The 21510-nt window shown below is 45.2% G+C and overlaps 1 protein-coding gene and 1 long non-coding RNA gene across 3 annotated transcripts; both read right to left on the reverse strand.

The window, feature by feature from the left end:
* Positions 1-311: 311 nt before the first annotated feature.
* Positions 312-8099, reverse strand: ARMCX4 (armadillo repeat containing X-linked 4). The gene has a single exon (XM_036306110.1). It carries the CDS (start codon positions 7969-7971, stop codon positions 613-615), a length of 7359 nt encoding a protein of 2452 aa, XP_036162003.1. The 5' UTR covers positions 7972-8099; the 3' UTR covers positions 312-612.
* Positions 8100-8448: 349 nt separating this feature from the next.
* On the reverse strand, positions 8449-10765 carry LOC118654712. 2 transcript variants are annotated; one of them, XR_004967029.1, is made up of 5 exons: positions 10656-10765; positions 9556-9633; positions 9259-9336; positions 8830-8913; positions 8449-8542 (listed from the first exon to the last, which is right to left on the reverse strand). It is a non-coding gene; the product is annotated as an uncharacterized LOC118654712 (long non-coding RNA). The 2 variants fall into 2 exon arrangements; XR_004967030.1 differs by lacking the exon at positions 9556-9633 and having other exon boundaries at positions 10656-10753.
* Positions 10766-21510: the final 10745 nt, after the last annotated feature.

Here is a 21510-nt window from a genome sequence, read left to right on the forward strand (position 1 = left end):
CCTCCATGCCTTTCTTCCCACCATTCCTTCCTCCTCCAATGCCCTTCTGTCCTGTTTTTATCCTATCCTTCAAGCCCAGCTTACTTAAGCTTCCTCTCCTCTGTAAAATTTTGCCTAAGCACTGTTACCTACAGAACTTTCTGCCCTGATGGGGAGAGTCTGACCGAAGGGTCTGACCATGATCAGAGACACCTAGTTTTGTTACTATCATTTTGTTTCGGTACTTCTTGCCTTTCCAAATAGATCACAAACTCAAGGAAAAAGACATGTCTTTTTACTGCTTCAAACACAAACTTTATTGATGACAAAAATAAAATCTCAAATGTATAAACATAAGTCCACACAAAGGACCAAAGATTACCTTACTTATGAAGAATTGGCTTAGTTTCTGCTCATGAAGCATACTAAAAACATCTCAATCTAGACAAGGTAAAAAGCAACACATGTATTTTCAGTACAAGTTTGAATTAATCTGGTGTTCATAAAGTGGTCCAGCAACAAACCATCATAAATAACATCAGTATCAAAGTTATAATGCAATTTACAAAGTGTATTACCCCCAGGATGCAAAACCAAAATATTACTCAGATTTTTTTGGAAACATACAACTAATTAAAGTTTACTTAATAATAGCTCAACTCTTTTTTTCACCTCAGGGTCTTTGTATTCTGCTGCTAAGACTCGAAGTTTCTTGGCACATGCTTTAGGTCGTTGGAATACGAAGTAAAGGGAATTTTTACTGAAATTGTCCTGGGTAAATACTCTTGATCTTCTTTTAAAATGGTCATTTATATTTTCAAATAGTAAAAGAGCATTAATAATATTCTCTTTTGCCTCTTTCTTGCTAAAAATATTAATTATTGATGTTGGTGCACTGGCTATGAGCAAATCTTTTGTCATAGATGGATTTTTAGAGAAATTCAAAAGCATACCCAAAATATGTTCTTTCGTTTCTCTACCTCCCACAGTTAACAAACGAAGAAATTCTGAAATATAATTTGTAACCATATGCTGATATTCACTAATTATAGTCAGGTGCCTTATCAATCTCAGTCCAGCCAGCTGCACATTTGAATTCAAGGGATAGGTGACGGTATCTTCACATACTTGATTTAAATATGTTTTAACCTTCCTGTGATTTTCAGCAGCCACCGAGATGTTATTCAGTGCATTTAAAGCCTTCTGCCTAACACTGGGGTGGGGATTATTGAGCAAGCTTTCAATAACTGAGATTCTACCTGCATTATGAATGACTTCATGGGAAAACGGATAATCGGGACTGTTAAATAGAGCATTATTGGCTATTTCATGAATAGAAGGTTCTTCAGTCATCTCAATCATGCAAATGAGTTTTTCAAGCTCTCGTGGATCCATGTTAGTTTTGTGTTTACAGTGGAAAGGCCAGGGCTGAGCTTTCGCCCCGGACCTGATCTGCTTTCTGAGGCCATCTTCAAGTGGTAAGCAGGGTTCATTTTGGTATGGATATTTCATTTCCGTCCAGATCATGGTTTCTGCCCATGATCCCATTCCTGCCCCAGGAACCATGGACGGATATGTGCCTCTAGACTCAGATGATTTTTTAGTCTTAGGTGCAGATTTGTTTCCACTTCTGTTTTCATTACCATCCCTGAACCAAGACCTTATATCAACTCCACCAGCAGCCTCAAGCTTATCCTTGTCTCCAGCCCCACACTCAAAACTGACATTTTTCTCACTCTTGGATATGCACTCATTGTTCTCACTCTCAGTCCAAAACAAGGATCTTAAACTGATCTCCTCAATATCAGGGCTAGACGCTCTACTTAGTTCATCCTCATCTATATCCTCAGCGAAAGTCCAGGACCTCATGCCAGGCCCTTCCCCAGCCCCAAGCCTAGACCCTGTAGTGGCTGTATCTTCATCCCAGAGCCAAGACTCTTTCCTGGCCTCAGCCCCCACAAAGGAATCCATAAAGGCCTCCTCTTCAGATCTACTCCAAGACCCAATACTGGCCTTGTCCTCATCCTCAAATATGGAACTAATGATAATCTCTTCCTCAGTCACTGATCTGGATTCAATACTGGGTTCATTTTTATATCCAGATCTGGACACAATACCAGCCTCTTCCCCTTTCCAAAACCAGGATCCTGTACTAGCTTCAATCCCAGCCCCAAGCCAGTATCCTTCATTGTCCTCCACCCCAGCACTGACCTGGGACCTTCCACTGGCCTGGTCCCTAGTCCTAGCCCAGGACCCCCCACTTGTCTGACTTTCAGGTTCCAGCCTAGACCCAGCCCAGGATTTTCTACCAGCTTGATTCCTAGTGCCAGCTCGGAAGCCTCCTCCACTGGCCTGACCCTCAAATCCAGGTTTGGAACAGCTACCTGCCTGATCTCCAGCCCCAACCCAGGACCTTCCACTAGCTTCCTTTTCAGTGCCAGCCCAGGACTGAACATTGGACTGGTCCACAAACCCTGGCCTAGACCCTCCATCAGCCTGTTCCCCAGTCGTAGGCCAGGACCCACTGCTGGACTGGTCCACAGGCCCCAGACTGGACACTCCACTGGCTTGACCTGCAGTGTCAGCCCAGGGTCTTCCACTGGACTGGTCCTCAGACCCCAACCTAGACCTTCCACTGCCCTGGTCACCAGCCTCAGCCCAGGATACATTTTCACTAGCCTGATTATCAAATCTAGGCTTGGATCTACCACCAAGTGGATCGCCAGTCCCAACCCAGGACTCTCCAATAGCCTTGTCCACAGTGCCAGCCCAGTCGCCAATACTAGCCACATTTCTAGCCCTTGTCTCAGTCCAGGAACCTCCATTTGCCTGAATCCTATCCCCATCCATGGACCTTCCACTAGCCTGCTTTTGAACTCCAGGCCAGGACCCTCCATTGGCCTTGTTCTCAGCCACTGTCCAGGACCCTCCAATTGCCTCTTCCCCAACCCAGGAGACATCACTGGCCTGGCCCCCAGCCTGGGAACCCTCACTGACCTGATCTCCAGTCCAGGGTTCCCCAATAACCTTGTCCCTAGTGCCAACCCAAGACCCTCCACTGACCTGGTTCTCAGCCCCAGTCCGGGACCCTCTAATGGCCTTGTTCCTAGTCCAGAGATCCTCACTGGCCTGGTCCTCAGATCTATCCCAAGATTCAACACCAACCTTATTCTCATCCCTAGCCCAAGGCCAGGACTTAATGCCAGCCTCATCACAAGCCCCAGCCCAGGACCTAATACCAGACTTATCACTAGCCCCGCTCCAGGACTCAATACTGGCTTCATTCTCATCATCAACCCAGGACATGTTATTCTCCCAGTATCCATCCTTGGCCTGAAACCTAAATTTGATCCATCGCTCAGAGGCAATCCAATCTTCAATACCAATTTCATTCCAATAATAGTCATGGACTTTAGGCTGTGTCTTTCCACAGGCCAGAGTACCTGTCCCACCTTCACTGTCTGAAGTGAGCATGGCCTTAGGCTTGGGATTTTTATAGGCAGCACCTTCTTCTGTGGTTTCTGCTTTAGATTTGGGTATAGCTTTGTCCTTTGCACCAAGCAACATCTTACTCTGGGAAAGGACCATGGACTGAGGCTGGCCAGAGACCATTGTATCTTTTCTGGCCTTTACCTTAGATTCAGCATTGGTATTGCACTTGACCTTACTCCTAGCACCAAGCAAGGCCTCACCATGGGAACTGTCTGAAACCTGGGGCGGAGAAGAGCTTGTTGTATCTGTTCCAGCCTTTAACTTGGACACAGTATTGGAATTGCCCCTGACCTTATTCTTAGCACCAAGTAAGGCCTCACCCCAAGAATTAGCCACAGCTTGGGGCTGGACAGAGCCCATTGCATCTGGCCCAGGCCCTGCCTTAGACACAGCACTAGGATTGCCCTTGACTTCATTCCTGGTACCAGGCAATAACTCACCTTGGGAATTAGATACAACCTGGGGCTGGGCAGAGCTGGTTGCATCTGCTCTGGCCTCTGCTTTAGACACAGTATTGGGATTATCCCTGACCTTATTCTTAGTAACACACAGGGCCTCACCCTGTGAATTGGTCACAGCTTGGGGCTGGACAGAGTCCATTGCATCTGGCCCAGCCCCTGCCTTAGATGCAGCATTGGCATTACCCTTGACCTTATTCCTAGTAACAGGTAAGGATTCACCTTGGGAATTAAACACAGCCTGGGGCTGGACAGAGCTTGTTGCATCTGTTTGGTCCTCTGCCTTAGACACAGTATTGGGATTATCCCTGACCTTATTCTTAGTACCAGGTAAGACCTCACCATGAGAATTAGTCATAGTCTGGAGCTGGTCAGAGCCAGTTGTATCTGGCCCACCTCCTGCCTTAGATGCAGCATTGGCATTGCCTTTGACCTTATTCTTGGCACCAGGCAAGGCCTCACCCCAAGAATTAGCCACAGCTTGGGGCTGGACAGAGCCCATTGCATCTGGCCCAGGCCCTGCCTTAGACACAACACTAGGATTGCCCTTGACTTCATTCCTGGTACCAGACAATAACTCACCTTGGGAATTAGATACAACCTGGGGCTGGGCAGAGCTGGTTGCATCTGCTCTGGCCTCTGCTTTAGACACAGTATTGGGATTATCCCTGACCTTATTCTTAGTAACACAGAGAACCTCACCCTGTGAATTGGTCACAGCTTGGGGCTGGACAGAGTCCATTGCATCTGGCCCAGCCCCTGCCTTAGATGCAGCATTGGCATTACCCTTGACCTTATTCCTAGTAACAGGTAAGGATTCACCTTGAGAATTAAACACAGCCTGGGGCTGGACAGAGCCTGTTGCATCTGTTTGGTCCTCTGCCTTAGACACAGTATTGGGATTATCCCTGACCTTATTCTTAGTACCAGGTAAGACCTCACCATGAGAATTAGTCATAGTCTGGAGCTGGTCAGAGCCAGTTGTATCTGGCCCACCTCCTGCCTTAGATGCAGCATTGGCATTGCCCTTGACCTTATTCCTAGTAACAGGTAAGGATTCACCTTGGGAATTAAACACAGCCTGGGGCTGGACAGAGCCTGTTGCATCTGTTTGGTCCTCTGCCTTAGACACAGTATTGGGATTATCCCTGACCTTATTCTCAGTAACACACAGGGCCTCACCCTGTGAATTGGTCACAGCTTGGGGCTGGACAGAGTCCATTGCATCTGGCCCAGCCCCTGCCTTAGATGCAGCATTGGCATTGCCCTTGACCTTATTCCTAGTAACAGGTAAAGATTCACCTTGGGAATTAAACACAGCCTGGGGCTGGACAGAGCCTGTTGCATCTGTTTGGTCCTCTGCCTTAGACACAGTATTGGGATTATCCCTGACCTTATTCTTAGTACCAGGTAAGACCTCACCATGAGAATTAGTCATAGTCTGGAGCTGGTCAGAGCCAGTTGTATCTGGCCCACCTCCTGCCTTAGATGCAGCATTGGCATTGCCCTTGACCTTATTCTTGGCACCAGGCAAGGCCTCACCCTGAGAAATGGCCATACCCAGGGGTGGGGCAGGGCCCCTTGCATCTGGCACAGCCCCTGTTACAGACACAGCATTGGAATTGCCCTTAATCTTATTCTTAGTACTAGATAAGGCCTCACCCAGGGAACTCACTACAGCCTGGTGCTGAACAGAGCCTGTTTTATCTGGTTCAGCTCCTGCCTTAGACACGACATTGGGTTTGCCCCTGACCTTATTCCTGGCACCGGACAAGGCTTCACCTTGGGAATTTGACACAACCTGTGACTGGACAGAGTCCATTATATCTGCTCCAGTCTCTGCCTTAGACACAGCATTGGGATTGCCCTGGAGCTTATTCTTGGCACTAGGCAAGGCCTCCTCTTGGGAATTGGTCACAGCCTGGGGCTGGGCAGAGCCAACTGCATCTGATCCAGCCCCTGACTTAGACACAGCATTAGGTTTGCGCCTGTTCTTATTCCTGGCACCAAGCAAGGCTTTGCCTTGGGAATTTGAAAGATCCTGGGTCTGTGCAGAACCTGCCGTATCTGCTCCAGTCTCTGTCTTAGACACAGCATTGGGATTTCCCCTGACCTTATTACTGGCACCAGGTAAGGCCTCACCCTGAGAATTGGCCACAGCCTGTGGCCAAGCAGATTGTGTTATATCTGTTTGAGGCTGGACAGAGCCATTTGTGTCTGGCCCAGCCCCTACATTAGACACAGCTTTGGGATTACCCCAGAGATTATTCTGGATACCAGACAAGGCTTCATCCTGGGTATTGGCCATAGCCTGAGGCTGACCACAGGGCTTCATTTCTGCCTTAGCCCCTGCCCTAGAAATGGCGTCAGGGTCTCCCCTGTCATCAGCTTGGGACTTGGCCCCACCCTGAGGCTGTGCATAGGTTTTCATGTCTGTCCTGACCCTGGCCTTTCTTTTGCCTTTGGCTTTGCCCCTAGCCTTAGTTCTAGTACTAGGTAAGGCTTCAACCTGGCTTGTGGCAAAAGCCTGAGACTGTGCCTTTGTGTCTGTCCCAGCCCCTTCCTTAGACATTGTGTTGGCATTGCCTTCAGCATTAATCTTACCATCAGGCAAGGCATCTCCTGGGACACTGGCCATAGATTGAGGTTGTATACAGGACAACATATCTGTTCCAACCCCTAACTTAGAAATGGCATTGGGATTACCCCTGGTCTGAACTCTGGAATCAGGCAAAGCCTCAACCTGAGAATTGACGTTCAGGTTTGCCTTGGCCCCCATTTTAGACATGGCATTAGAATTGTCTCTATCCTTAACCCTGGCATCAGGCATAGTCTTAGGCTGAGAAACAGTCTTCATGTGAGCTTCAGTCACTGCCCTAGTTGTGACATTGATATTTCCCTTTTCATCAACCCTGGCATCAGACATTGCCTCAACCTGTTTTGTGGTCATAGTCTGATGTTGTGTAGAAGCTCTCATATCTATCCCTGTTCCTGCCTTGTACATGGCATTGGTATTACCCCCAGCATCAACCCTTACCCCAGTCATGGTCTCAGCCTGAGCCTTGGTTATAATCTGAGTCTGGGCAGAAGTCCTCATGTCTGCCCCAGACTCTGCTTGACACATAATTTTGCAATTTCCCTTGTCTTCAAGCCCAGCACAAGGCATGTCATCAACCTGGATCTTGGCCACAGCCTGAGACGGTGCATAAGACCTTATATCCATTCCAGCTCCTGCCCTGGACATGGTATTAAGATTTCCCTTAGCATCAACTGTGGTACCACACCTTGCCTCAGACTGAGTCTTGGCCACATTCATAGTCTCTTCCAGGGCTCTTGCTTTGGTCTCAGCCACAATTCCAGTCTTGTTTATGGCATTCATCTTGGCTACTTCCCTGGTTATTGCCAAGGCCTCATTCTGTGTCACCAGTACTCTGTTCAACTCTGTCTCTTTTTCAGCAAATATATGAGCTTCCACTTTGGTCTGGGTCATTGCTTCTTTCTTGGCCTCTGCCCTGGCAAATAGTCCACAAGCTTTAGCTTTGGTCTGGGTCACTGCTTCTTTCTTGACTACTCTCTCAGCCTCAGAGTCAGTTTGAGTCACTGCCTCTTTCATGGCCATTTCCTTGGCTTTGATTTTGGCCTCAGCCAGAGTCACTGCCTCTGTCATAGCCATTGTTTTGACCTCAGACTGGACCTCTGCCTCTGCCCCAACCATTGCCTTGGCCTGAGAGTTGGCTTTGGGTCTGCCTCTAGCAGTGGCCTTCATCTCTATATCAGCCCCAGCCCCACCTCCTGTTCCAGTTTCTGCTCCAGTCTTGACCTTGGATCTAGTCTCAATCTCTGTCCCATCCATGGCTTCACTCGTAGCCAAGGTCTGGGTCTGTACACCAGCCACAGTTTCCATCTTGACTCTAGACCCATTGCTGGCAAGTCTCCTCATACTCTGGGCTCTTCCTGTGGTTAATCTGTAAATGTAATAGCAGGTACCAGCCCAGATCACCAGTCCTGCAGTCACCCAGCCCACTTCCTGAATGCGACCCATGTAATCACCCCTGCTGATGCCACAAATAAGGTAAGGGGGATCAGAAGGGCTGGGGAAAGAGTGTGATAGGTCTGTAAGGGTGCTGGTCTTCAGCTCAAAGGCCACTACAGCTGTCACTGGAGGTGGACCTAGAAGTGGAGGAAGGAAATGGACTAAAATTTCTCTTCTAATTCTATGCATCATACAGACAGATACACAGAAGGACAGGAAAGTGTAGAAATAATGTGCTTAGTTGGAGAAGAGAAGCATTAGCAAACTCTCTCTCCATCCCCCCTTTTTTATCACCTCCCCATTTTCCCTAGTACCCAACAATTTTGCCCAAGGTACTTTCATAGACATTTCCTTACACCAAATAAATAGTGGAAAAGAATGGTGGAAGGACTGACTATGAGTGGGAGAGACTGAGAAGCTCTCAGACCTTGATTTTTTACTGGACCTACTCTGTCACCACTCCCACAGGTCCCTATCCCCATACCAACCTGTATTGATCCAAAGCAGTTCCCTCCTCTTTCCTTCTCTTGATTTGTGATACACCCGAAAGTAGGTCTATATACTCATGAGATCTATGGACCTAGAGACAGACAGACAGAAAGACAGATGGAAGGACAGATGGGAGTTGAGATTTTGCTCTTCATGTGACTGGCATATTATTAGCAAACTATCTATCTCCCTCAGTTCACCCCATTCCCTGTATCAAAATTAAAGTGAGGGTGTGGGGTAAGTGACAGGAATGGTGGGAAAGTTGCCTGGAAAGGGGAGAGACTGAGGATCCTCCAGACTTGACACTGGACCTACTGGATACACAATGGTTTCTACCAACCCACCCTAGAGGTCTACCCAGGCAGACCTTTCTCTTACCAGTCTCTACTGATCAGGGGCAATTTCCTCCTTGTTTCTTTGCTTCCAGTCATCTCAAGCCCTGCAGCAAACCTGCAGGTAGATCTATGAATAAATAAAACAGGCGGTAATAGAGACTGAATCCTTCATAGAGCACACAAGCACCCTGGTCCCTGACCCCAGTACCTGCCTTGCCAGAGAGCTTGGATCCAGTTGGCTAATGTGTCCCATTTTATGGTCTCCCCTCTCCTCTTCTTTCAGTCATACTCCAGCCCACCTTTACCCCAATATCCCAAAATGTTTCCTGCACTGAAATCAATATGGGGTATGGCAACACTGTGGAAATCTGGCAGATTGTAGGAGAAGCAGAAGTGCCATCTACTTAGTCCCCCTAAGTACCAGCCACATTCTGTTCCCACCCTCTCAGACACTGCCCACCATCACACCAACCTCCACGGTTCTAGACAAGTTTCCCCCTCTCCCTTGTTTCCAGTGGTAAACAGCCCTACTGCAGATGTATGGGAAGATCTAGGAACAAAGAGAAAAAAGGGAAAGGTGAATGTTGAGTGCTTGTGGCATTTCAGTAATTAAGACACAGGTCTCAGTACCCCCTCTTATTGGATTTAGAGACCCATTCCCTGGCAGGCAGAACCTTGGGCCTCCCCAGTACTGAAGTAAGAAGGGTGAGAAAGGGAGGCAGGAAAAAATAAAAGGGGAGTGGCATGGGCAAAATCTTTTTAAAACCACCTGTAGCATTCTAGGGCTTCTTCCAAAAGTCCATCATTTCCTTCACCAAGATGTTCAGGCTGGCAGGGTATCTGAAAACTGAAGGATGGTGAGAGAGATGGAAGCCCCCGGATCCCATACTATAGAATCACCATAGCCTACTGTTATCTACTTTCCCTTAAACCCATCTCTAGGAGTCTCCAGCAGTAGAAGAGACAAGGTGTCGGGGGAAGCTTTTGCTTTTGCAAAATCACTATTCCTCCACGGAAAACTTACTATCTCTCTTTCTAAAAAAAAAATAAAATAAATAAGTAATGCTCCTTAATACAACAATTTGTATCTTCTCAATATTATCTGAAGTACCAATTAAGTCATCCATAGAAAAATTTTCTATCTTTACTGGCCTTCAGTATAAAATTTAAGTTTAAAGCCCTAAGCTTGGTAAATAGATGCAGTTTAAGGAAAGTTCCCTAGCTAGCTTCACCCCTTATTCCAACTAGGTAGTGGCTGCCGAAATCCCTGTCATATAGAATTCACATCACACTTGGGGTGGTTCACAGCCAGTGCCCATGCTCACACTAACCTTCACAGATCCTATGCAGCTTTCTCTACTCCTTCCTTTGCCTCGCCACAAACTGTGCAACACCGAGCTACACAAGACAGGAATAAAGGCACTGGGTGCTTGCACCAGCACCCTGGACACAGATCCCAATACTCAACCTGTCTGAATACAGACCCTAGTTATCAAACTTCCCTCCCAACACTCAGGTAAGCCTTCCCCACCAACGCAAGGCATCCAGTTACCAAAGCCCACCATTTTCTCTGCCAACACCACCGTGCAAATCCCTTCCACTGAAATGAGCAGGAAGCTGAACAAACATGAGCGGTCAGTGATTAGAGTCAGGGAGGAAGGAGCATCTCAATCTTGATATTTCCCTCTTGAGACACCCACCAGCCAAACCCAAGGTTCCCCTCCACACACTAGACAGGGGGAGTGGGTTCGGGAGATTCAGAGGGAAGGCTCCTGATACTTGAATCCGCATTGTCCTTCACCCCTGGTTGCAGCTACTGGGGTTGCGGCGCGGCTGCCACCCTGGGCCCCACGCGTCCCGAGCCCTTACCTGCTCCGCTTTTCCTGGGCCCGATGCCAGCCTGCCTGCGCAGGGCAGCGGGGAGCTGGTACCCAGAAGGGTGTGATGACTGCACCGCAGGCTGCGTCGCTCTGCAGCTCTTGGTCACGTGAGGGCTTGCGTCACCAAGGAGCTCTCGCGCTCCCACCCTCCCCCCGCCCTGTTCCCACTGGCCAGAGAGGAGTTTGACAGGGTCTTCCCCCCACTCCGAACGCAGAACTCCCCCTCCAAGTCTCTGCTGTACCTCCCTGTCACTCAGTTGGGTCCTCTCAAACCTGAGAGCCTACAAGTGGCCTCACCTCCCTGCAGTTGGGATTTATTCTTCCTTGGTTACCTGCGAGGGTCTGCATCCCCCCCACCCACTCCCAGGCCTTGACCAGACGCTTCTTTGAGGAATCCCCTCTCCCTTAGACTATAGGAATGATGCTCCCAATCCAGTAGCTTGCTGCACCAAACAAGGCTAAGAAAGGGCGGTCAGGAAAGGAAGCAGAGAGTGGAAGGAGAGGCTTAACTTTCTTCTTATGCTCCTTTTTTTTTCTTTTAACATTGCATTCATTGTTTTTGTAAATCCGGAAATTCAGTCAAGCCATTTTCATTTGACATTTAGAAATGAGGTCGTAAAAATAACAAAAGACTCATTTTTTTTACATTATTTTTACACCACATTAAAAAATGTTTTGTAGTTGCTATAAACGATTTCGGTTTTCAAAACAGACTAGTAATTATTGACATTTTAAATACAAAATTTTCCTAAACAAAATTAGCACGTTTTTAGTGTGATCTATAAATTAATCTTTGGAAAGACACTCAGTTTTCTAATCTTGGCAGATTTCCACAAGTGATTCACAGTCTTTTGAAGTTCTGGCTGAACTTATTCTCTTGTGTCAGGTGTCTGAGAACTTCTTCATATATGACTCCTGGATGATTGAATAAAGATCCAGCTCCAGATTAGCCTAGTGCCTGAAAACTAGTGATTTCCTTGATTTACCAGTTTTCCATTCAAGAGGTTTCATTTGAAGTTTTCACATAAGCATGTGGTCAAAGTAGTCTGTCTCATCACACCCTGGACCAACTGCTTACCCCATTGATGGAAATGAGGCTTAGTATGTGGAGTTTTCATTTAATCATGATGCTGGTGTGTTATCTCCGCTATCTGTCATTCATGTGCTATATCACCCTAGCAGTAGTTAGTGTTTAGCATGTTCCAGTAGAGGTAGCAGTGAGTTTGTGGTGTCTGTAAATTACTGCAACACCTCAGAGACCCATGTCATTTTTCCCTCACAGAAAGCACCGTTTATGAGAGCCCAAGCAGTTTCCAGGTAAAAGAGGCCTTTTGTTACAATTTCACTGCACCACCCATTCAAACCCTTCAGAATAATCCCAGAATTTAGGGACAGAGTATGCAGAAATTAGTCTCTAGACATCCAGCTGTCCCCACTGGGGAGTCATACCCTAAATATAGACCATTCAGGCAGCCTCTTTCTTTGAACTTTGAAATATGACACCCCAGTAGGAAGCTCCTCATGTGAAAGGCCCCTGTGTGTAGGAGGGCCCCTCTAGGAGGTGAGCCAGGAGCCCAGAGTAACATAGAAACTTATTAATGGCTTTTCAGAAGTCAATTGCCCGTGACTAACTTATGTTCTTCACCCAAGGGAAAGATTCAGAAATCGATTAAATAAACATTTAAAACTTCAGTAAGGTAAACAAACAAACAAAGCCCCAAGCATAGGATGTCAAATGGCTAATTTATAATAATCAAAAAACTCTTATAAATCACTAATAAAATAATAAACAACTTGATAGAAAAAATATGCCCATGACATGAATGGGTTTATTCACAGAAAAGAAATATAAATTATTGATAAAAAATATGAAAAGACAATTTCAAAGAAATGCACATTGAAACAACTATGTATTACCATGTTTCAGCTAGGAGTTTGTAAAAATTTAGAAATGTGATGATATTGTTGACTGGTTTGTGGGGAAATGGGTACTCCCATACTCTGTTGGAAGGAGATACTCTGATACAGTCTTTTACCAGAGAACAATTTGGCAAAATCAATTGAATAGTAAATACAGGGTGGGGCAAAAGTAGGTTTACAGGTGTTCATATAGAAAATAATACAATAATTAAAAAAAGTATGGGGCAGGGGCAGGGGCAGGTAAGCGATTAACCAAAGGACTTGTATGCATGCATATGAGCATAACTAGTGGACACAGACAGTAGGGGGGTGAGGGCATGTGCTAGAGGGTGGGAGCAGCCAGGGAGAGGCCAATGGGAGAAAAAGGAGATTTATGTACTACTTTAAACAATAAATAATTTTTTAAAAAAGAAACAATTCAATAATAAACCCTGGCACTAGCCTGCGGACTGAAAGGTCCCAGGTTCAATTCCAGTCAAGGGCACATGCCTGGGTTTTGAGCTCAATCCCCAGTAGGGGGAATGCAGGAGGCAGCCAATCAATGAGTCTCTCTCATCATTGATGTTTCTGTCTCTCACTCCCTTCCTTTCTGAAATCAATAAAAATATATTTTTTAAAAAGAATAAACTCTGTTTTTCATGCTCACAAATGTAAACCTACTTCTGCTAAACCCTGTATCAATGTCTCACAAAGTCTTTAACCCAGCAATTGTATTCCTAGGAAATATGCCAGCCTATACACATAAACAATTTCACAATATAAGTGCTTGTAAAGGTTTAAAAGAACTGAATCAATATAAAATGTCCATCAATAAAGGAAATATTAAATACATTATGTTAAATCTATACAATATAGTTAATTTTAAAAGATTTAGGAAGATTAAAAATGGCAGTGGAGTAAGTGGAAGCTCACAAACATGCTCCCAGGACCAAACTAGAATTACAACTAAAATACAGACAAACTTCCTAAATGATCAACTGAAGACTCTCTGGAGAGAACCCTGATAACCAAGGATAGAAAGTGAAGATTGCATAGGAAGAGTGGAGGCACGAAATGGCATGTGGGCTCCAACAGACAGCTGAAGTATTGGATAGATATCTCAGCTGGGGGGGTTGCCATTGAGAACTTTGGAGCCTAGTTCCCAAGCTGGGACCCCCAGCAGAGAGCACTAGAACTGAGAAAGGTGCCCACATAACATCTGGCTGTGAAAAACAGCAGGATTGATGTCTGCCAGGGAGAGATAGCTATAAATGCAGGCACCCTCTCATAGGGCCAACACACAAAATTCTGTGTGCAGCCACTCACCTTGTGCTCTGGCAGAGGGAGGGCAGAGTGGGCTGGAGCTGTATAAACCCAAGCCATGGTTGGGGGATCCAGTGATAGAACTCAGAAGGCAGATACCCAGATTCCTGTGCTGAGTCACTCCCTCATGCTGTGGAGGTCATCTTTCTCAGGCAAACCTGTGCTATCCTGCTGTTTTTACCTGGAGGAAAGACAGTTGATGAACCCTATTGGAAAATCCCCTGCCCCTCCTGTGGAGTTTCTGAGGCCCATTAAGAGACTTGGGAAAAAAAGAAAAGAGAGAGAGAGACTTGGATCCCCACTGCAGACACCATCCCAGACTGCTCAGCTAGGCAAAATCCAGCAGGACCCCAAGCACCTGCAGCTGACAACCGTGGGAGCAGCTCCATGTGGGAAGAAACTAGAGCCCAGAACAGGGTCAATCAAGGTGTGAGATTCAAGGCAGACCTCTGGGCTAAGGAGTCCCCAACCACTGGATAGCTGGCATGAACATTGGGGTTGAAACTCACTGGCAGCAAGTCAGAAGGGAGATCCCTCCCACAAACAGGGCATCATCAATCAAGTTCCAATTGCAGCAGGAAAACCCAAACAACACACACAAGGGGCATTCCTAGAGCATCCAGCTCAGGTGAACAAAGAGACTACACCACTGGACTCCTCAAGACACCTTTTACGTAAGGCCATCCCACAAAGACTGGGAGGCATAGCAGTTCTATCTAACACATAAAAGCAAATATAAAGAGACAGCTAAAATAGAAAGACAAAGAAACAACCCTCAAATGAGAGAAAAGAAAGAAGCTTCAGAAAAATAACTAAATGAGATGAAGGCAAGCAACCTATTAGAAATAGCGTTCAAAGCAATGATTATAAAGATGCTTAAGGAACTTAGTGCAAATTACAACAGCATGAGAAGGGGAATAGAGGCCATGAACAAGAGCCAGACAGAAATGAAAAATGATATATCTGACATGAAGAACACACTGGAAGATATTAAAAATAGATTGGATGAAACAAAGGACCAAATCAGCAATTTGGCAGACAACATAGAAATAAATACCCAGTTACAGCATCAAATAGAAAAAAGAATTAAAAAGCAGGAAGATAGCTTAAGGAAGCTCTGGGGCAACATGATACATAACAACATCCACATTACAGAAATACCAGAAAGGACAGAGGATGAGCAAGGAACAGAGAGCCTGTTTAAAGAAATAATGACAGAAAAGTTCCCCAACTTGGTGAAGGAAAATGCCACACAAGTTCAGGAGGCACAGAGAGTCTCAATAAAGATGAACCCAAAGAGACCCGCACCTAGATACATCATAATTAAAATGGCAAATGTTAAAACAGTGAAAGAATCTAAAAAGCAGCAAGATAGAGAGAGAAAATTACATACAGATGAGTTCCCATTAGAATATCAACTGACTTCTCAAGAGAAACACTTCAGTCCAGAAGGGAGTGGCATGAAATACTCGAAGTAATGAAAATCAAGGGCCTAGCCCTAACCGGTTTGGCTCAGTGGATAGAGCATTGGCCTGCGGACACAAGGGTCCCGGGTTTGATTCCGTTCAAGGGCATGTACCTTGGTTGCAGGCACATCCCCAGTAGGAGGTGTGCAGGAGGCAGCTGATGGATGTTTCTCTCTCATCAATGTTTCTGGCTCTCTATCCCTCTCCCTTCCTCTCTGTAAAAAAATCAATAAAATATATATTTTTTTAAAAAGCAAGGGCCTAAATGCAACTAAATCCAAGACTACTGTATCTAGTAAGGCTACCATTTAAAATTGAGTGTGAAATAAAAAGCTTTCCAGACAAAAAGAGGTTAAAGAAGTACATTATCACCAACCCGGCAATGCAAGAAATGTTAAAGGGACTGCTTTAAGAAAAAGAAAAGGAGAGAGAGAGGGGATCATAGGCATAAAGAAAATAAAAATGGCAATAAATAAATACCTGCCAATAATAACCTTAAATGTAAATGGACTAAATACTCCAGTCAAAAGACATAGGGTGACTGAATTGGTAAGAAAACATGATCCATATATATACTGTCTATAAGAGAACCACCTCAGAACAAAAGATACAGACTGAGAATGAAGGTATGAAAAAATATATTCCATGCAAATGGAAAGAAAAAAAAGCTGGGATAGCAGTACTCATATCAGACAAAATAGACTTTAAAACAAAGGCCATAACAAGGGACAAAGAAGGCCACTTCATAATACTAAAGGGAATGATTCAACAAGAAAATATAACCCTTGTAAACATATATGCACCCAAGCATATTGAAAAACTGTTGATGAACTTTAAGGGAGAGATTGACAGCAATACAATCATAGTAGGGAATTTTAGCACCCCACTGACATCACTGGATAGATCTTCCAGACAAAAAAATTAATAAAGAAACAGAGGTCTTAAATGACACACTAGATCTGATAGATCTAACCAATATTTACAGAACATTTTACCCCGAAACAACAGAATATACATTCTTCTCAGGTGCTCCAGGAACATTCTCAAAGATAGACTACATGTTATGGCACAAAACAAGTTTATAGAAATTCAAGAATATTGATATAATACCAAGCATCTTCTCAGATCACAATGGCATGAAGTTAAAAATCAACTACAACTTAAAAAAACTCAAAAGCACTCAAATACATGAAGGCTAAATAGCATGTTATTATGAGATTAAGCAAGAAATTAAAAACTTCCTTGAAACAAATGAAAATGAACACACAACGAACCCAAAACTTATGGGACATGGCAAAAGTAGTCCTGAGAGGGAAGTTCATAGCACTACAGGCCTATCCCAAGAAATAAGAAAAAGGACTAATAAACTATCTAACTCTAAAACTAAGTGAATTAGAAAGAAAACAATAAGAAAAGCCCAGAGGAAGTAGAATACAAAATCAACATCCAGAAATCGGTGGCATTTTTATACACCAATTAGAGGCCTAGTGCATGAATTCATGCATGAATAGGGTCAGCTAGCCAAGCCCCAATTGGGGTGGATCAGGGCCAGGCCTGTCAGGAGGAGATGGCAGAAGGTTGGCTGGCCAGCTCACTCCAATCAGGCCCAATCAGGACCCAATCGAGGCCCAATCAGGACTGGGCTGGCCAGAGGGGGAGGGGCCATGGGCGATTGGCTGATGGGCCTTGCCACTGATTGGAGTGGGGGGTCTGATCGGGGTGGCGCTGGCTTGGGGGAGGGGCTACAGGCCAATTGGGGTGGTGGGCACTGATCGGGGGTGAGGCCAGCAAAGGGGAGGGGCTGTGGGCAGTGAGCCAGTCAGACCCCCCAAATGGGGTGGGGGGGCCGGTTGGGGGCTAGTGGTTGGGGGGAGGGGCCATGGGTGGTTGACTGGCCAGACCCACCTCTGACTGGTGGGGGGGGCGATTGGGGGTAGAGCCAGCTGGGGGGAGGGGCCATGAGCCAATGGGTTGGGGAGACCTATGGGGGCTGGGCTGGCCAGGGAGAGGGGCCACAGGTGGTTGGCCAGCTGTCCCCACCCTTAATCAGGGTGTGGGGTCGATCTGGGGTGGGGCCAGGCTGGGGGAGGGGCTGCAGGACATTGGCCGGCCAGCCCCATCCCCTATTGGGGTAAGGGGGGGTGAGTGATCATGGGTGGAACCAGCCGGGGGGAGGCGCTGCAGGCCAATTGGAGTGGTGGGGACCCATTGGGGGTGGGGCAGGGCAGGGTGAGGGGAGGGGCTGCAGGAGGTTGGCCAGCCAGCCCTGCCCCCTATTGGGGTAGGGAGGGCGATCAGGGATGGGGCCAGCTGGACAACCTCCTGTGGCCCCTCCCCCGGCCAGCCAGCCCCACCCTGGATCAGGCCGGTTCACTGGCCACAGTGGGCATCATAGCGACCAGTCATTCCAGTCATTCCAGCATTCCGGTTGCTGGCTTTTTATATATATAGATAATGATCTCTCATAAAGAAAAAAAAAAAAAATTATTTACCAAAACAATGAAGATACTTTGGAATAAACTCAACCAAGAAGGTAAAAGACCTATACTTAGAAAACTACAGGACATTGAAAAAAGAGATAGAAAAATATATAAACAAATGGAAGAATATACCGTGTTTGTGAATTGGTAGAATCAACATCATTAAAATGGTCATACTACCCAAAGCAATCTATAGATTCAATACAATCTTATTAAAATACCAACAGCATATTTCACAGTTCTAGAACAAATACTCCAAAATTGTATATGGAACCTAAAAAGACCCTGAATAGCTGGAGCAATCCTGAGAAAAAAAGAACAAAATTGGAAGGAATCACAATACCAGATGTCAGGTTATACTACAAAGCCACTGTAATCAAAACAGCCTGGTACTGGCACGAGAACAGTCATATAGATCAATGGAACAGAACAGAGACCCAAGAAATCAACCCAAGCCATTATGCTCAATTAATATTTGACAATGGAGGCAAGAGCATACAATGAAGTAAAGGTAGTCTCTTCAATAAATGGTGTTGGGAAAATTGTGTAAGTACATGCAAAAAATTAAAATAATAGGTAATTTAAACAGCTGTTAAGATCAAGGGAAATCTGGCCTGATGGTTGTGCCTCATGTTGAGCGTTGTCCCCTGCACTGAAAGGTCACCATTTTGATACCAGGTCAGGGCATATGCCTGGGTTTCGGGCTAGATCCCCAGTAGAGGTTGTGCAGGAGGCAGCCAATCATGTTTCTCTTTTTCTCATTTATGTTTCTATCTTCCTCTCTTTCTAAAGAAACACACAATAAAAACATATTTTAAAAAATATATCAAAGGAGATCTTGGTGCTTAATTTCTCATCCACAGGTTTTCCGAGGGTGGCAGACCTGATGAATTACAATGCCATATGAGTTGTTCTATGTATCAGTGACTGGTCACCTCCCACTTTAGGGGAGTGACATATGTCATCCATTGCTTGAATCTATCCTAGGTACACTGCACACTGTATCCCCTTTGCTTTGAACCCAGACCATGTTCAGCTACCAGCTCTCTCAGCTCACTGTGATTCACTAGGTATTCGGTAAAATGTAAGTGCCACCTTAGTTTTTTATTATTAACTAAAGGCCTGGTGCATGAAATTTGTGCACTGGGGGTGGGGAGTGGCATCAGCCTGGCCTGCGCCCTCTCACAGTCCGGGACCCCTCACTCCTTACCACCCAGCTGCAGTGGAGGAGGGAGAGGCTCCCGCCACTGCCGCTGCACTCACCAGCTGTGACCCCAGCTTCTGGCTGAGTGGCTCTCCCCCTGCGGGAGCACAGTAACCACTAGGGGGCAGCTCCTGCATTGAGCATCTGTCTCCTGGTGTTCAGTGTGGGTTACAGGGATTGGTCATTCTGCCGGTTGTTCTACCACTCGGTCTATTTGCACAGTAGGGTTTTATTATATAGGATACCAGTGGTTCTCAAACTGGTCCCTGGACCATCAAAATCATCATCAGCATCAACTGGGAACTTGTTAGACGTGCATATCCTTAGGCTCCATAGATGCAGCCAAGCAATTAGTATTTACATGTCCTACAGATGATACAGGGTAAGGTTTGAAATCCTTTGGTCTAACCCAGAAATAACTGATGGAGTTTTGTATGTTATCACCTTTCTGAGCCTCAGTCTCCTCAGTGGATGTGACAAATTCCCCCACTTCATCACAATGGTGTGAGTAATAAATGGGAAATTCTTTGCAAATAGTATCTGTTAATAGTTCTGTGTTACAAGGTGAATTATTTCCTGGAGCTAGGAGAAAAAATAGCTATGCCATTTCCATTTTTTTAAATATGCTAAAACATCCCTAAAAACATAGTCCTTTAAAAGTGCACTTTCGAACCAATATGCTCAATTAATATTTGACAAAGGAGGCAAGAACATACAATGGAGCCAAGATAGTCTCTTCAATAAATGGTGTTGGGAAAATTGGACAGATATATGCAATAAAATGAAACTAGACCACCAACTTACACCATACACAAAAATAAACTCAAAATGGATAAAGGACTTAAATGTACGACAGGAAACCATAAAAATTCTAGAAGAATCCAAAGGCAACAAAATCTCAGACATATGCCGAAGCAATTTCTTCACTGATACAGCTCCTAGGGCACTTGAAACGAAAGAGAAAATGAACAAATGGGACTACATCAAAATAAAAAGCTTCTGCACAGCAAAAGAAACCATCAACAAAACAACGAGAAAACCCACTGTGTGGGAAAACATATTTGCCAATGTCATATCTGATAAGGGCCTAATCTCCAAAATTTATAGGGAACTCATACAACTTAACAAAAGGAAGATAAACAATCCAATCAAAAAATGGGCAAAGGACCTAAATAGACACCTTTCAAAAGAGGACATTCAGAAAGCCAAGAGACATATGAAAACATGCTCAAAGTCACTAATCATCCGAGAGATGCAAATCAAAACAACAATGAGGTACCATCTCACACCTGTCAGACTGGCTATCATCAACAAATCAACAAACGACAAGTGCTGGAGAGGATGTGGAGAAAAAGGAACACTTGTGCACTGCTGGTGGGAATGCAGACTGGTGCAGCCACTATGGAAGACAGTATGGAGTTTCCTTAAAAAACTGAAAATGGAACTCCCATTTGACCCTGTGATCCCACTTCTAGGAATATATCCCAAGAAACCAGAAACACCAATCAGAAAGGATATATGCACCCCTATGTTCATAGCAGCACAATTCACCATAGCTAAGATCTGGAAACAGCCTAAGTGCCCATCAGTAGATGAATGGATTAGAAAACTGTGGTACATCTACACGATGGAATACTATGCTGCTCTAAAAAGGAAGGAACTCTTACCATTTGCAACGTCATGGATGGAACTGGAGAGCATTATGCTAAGTGAAATAAGCCAGTCAATGAAGGAAAAATACCACATGATCTCACTCATTCATGGACAATAGAGACCATTATAAACTTTTGAACAATAATAGATACAGAGGCAGAGCTGCCTCAAACAGATTGTCAAACTGCAGCAGGAAGGCCAGGGAGGGTTGCGGGGCAGGAGGTAGGGGGGTAAGAGATCAACTAAAGGACTTGTATGCATGCATATAAGCATAACCAGTGGACATAAGACATTGGGGGATAGGGGAGGCTAGGGGACTGTCTAGGGCGGGGGGATAAAATGGACACATATGTAATACCCTTTGTAATACTTTAAGCAATAAAAATAATAATAATAAAATAAAAATTAAAAAAAAAATAAAAGTGCACTTTCTAGCCCTAACTGGTTTGGCTCAGTGGATAGAGCGTCAGCCTGTGGACTGAAGGGTCCCAGGTTCAATTCCGGTCAAGGGCATGTACCTTGGTTGCAGGCACATCCCCAGTAGGGAGTGTGCAGGAGACAGCTGATCAATGTTTCTAACTCTCTAACCCTCTCCCTTCCTCTCTGTAAAAAAATCAATAAAAATATATTTAAAAAAATAAAAGTGCACTTTCTTGTCCTTATTTTATCTTCTAGGTGGACTATAAGAGAAAATATCGTGAGAAAATCTATTTTTAAATGTCTGGCACATGGCCCTGGCCAGGTAGCTCAGTTGATTAGAGTGTCATTCAGATACGCCAAGGTTGCAGGTTCAATCCTAGGTCAGGGCACATACAAGAA

Source organism: Myotis myotis, unplaced genomic scaffold (assembly GCF_014108235.1).
Source record: "Myotis myotis isolate mMyoMyo1 unplaced genomic scaffold, mMyoMyo1.p scaffold_m19_p_4, whole genome shotgun sequence".
NCBI classification, from domain to species: domain Eukaryota; kingdom Metazoa; phylum Chordata; class Mammalia; order Chiroptera; family Vespertilionidae; genus Myotis; species Myotis myotis.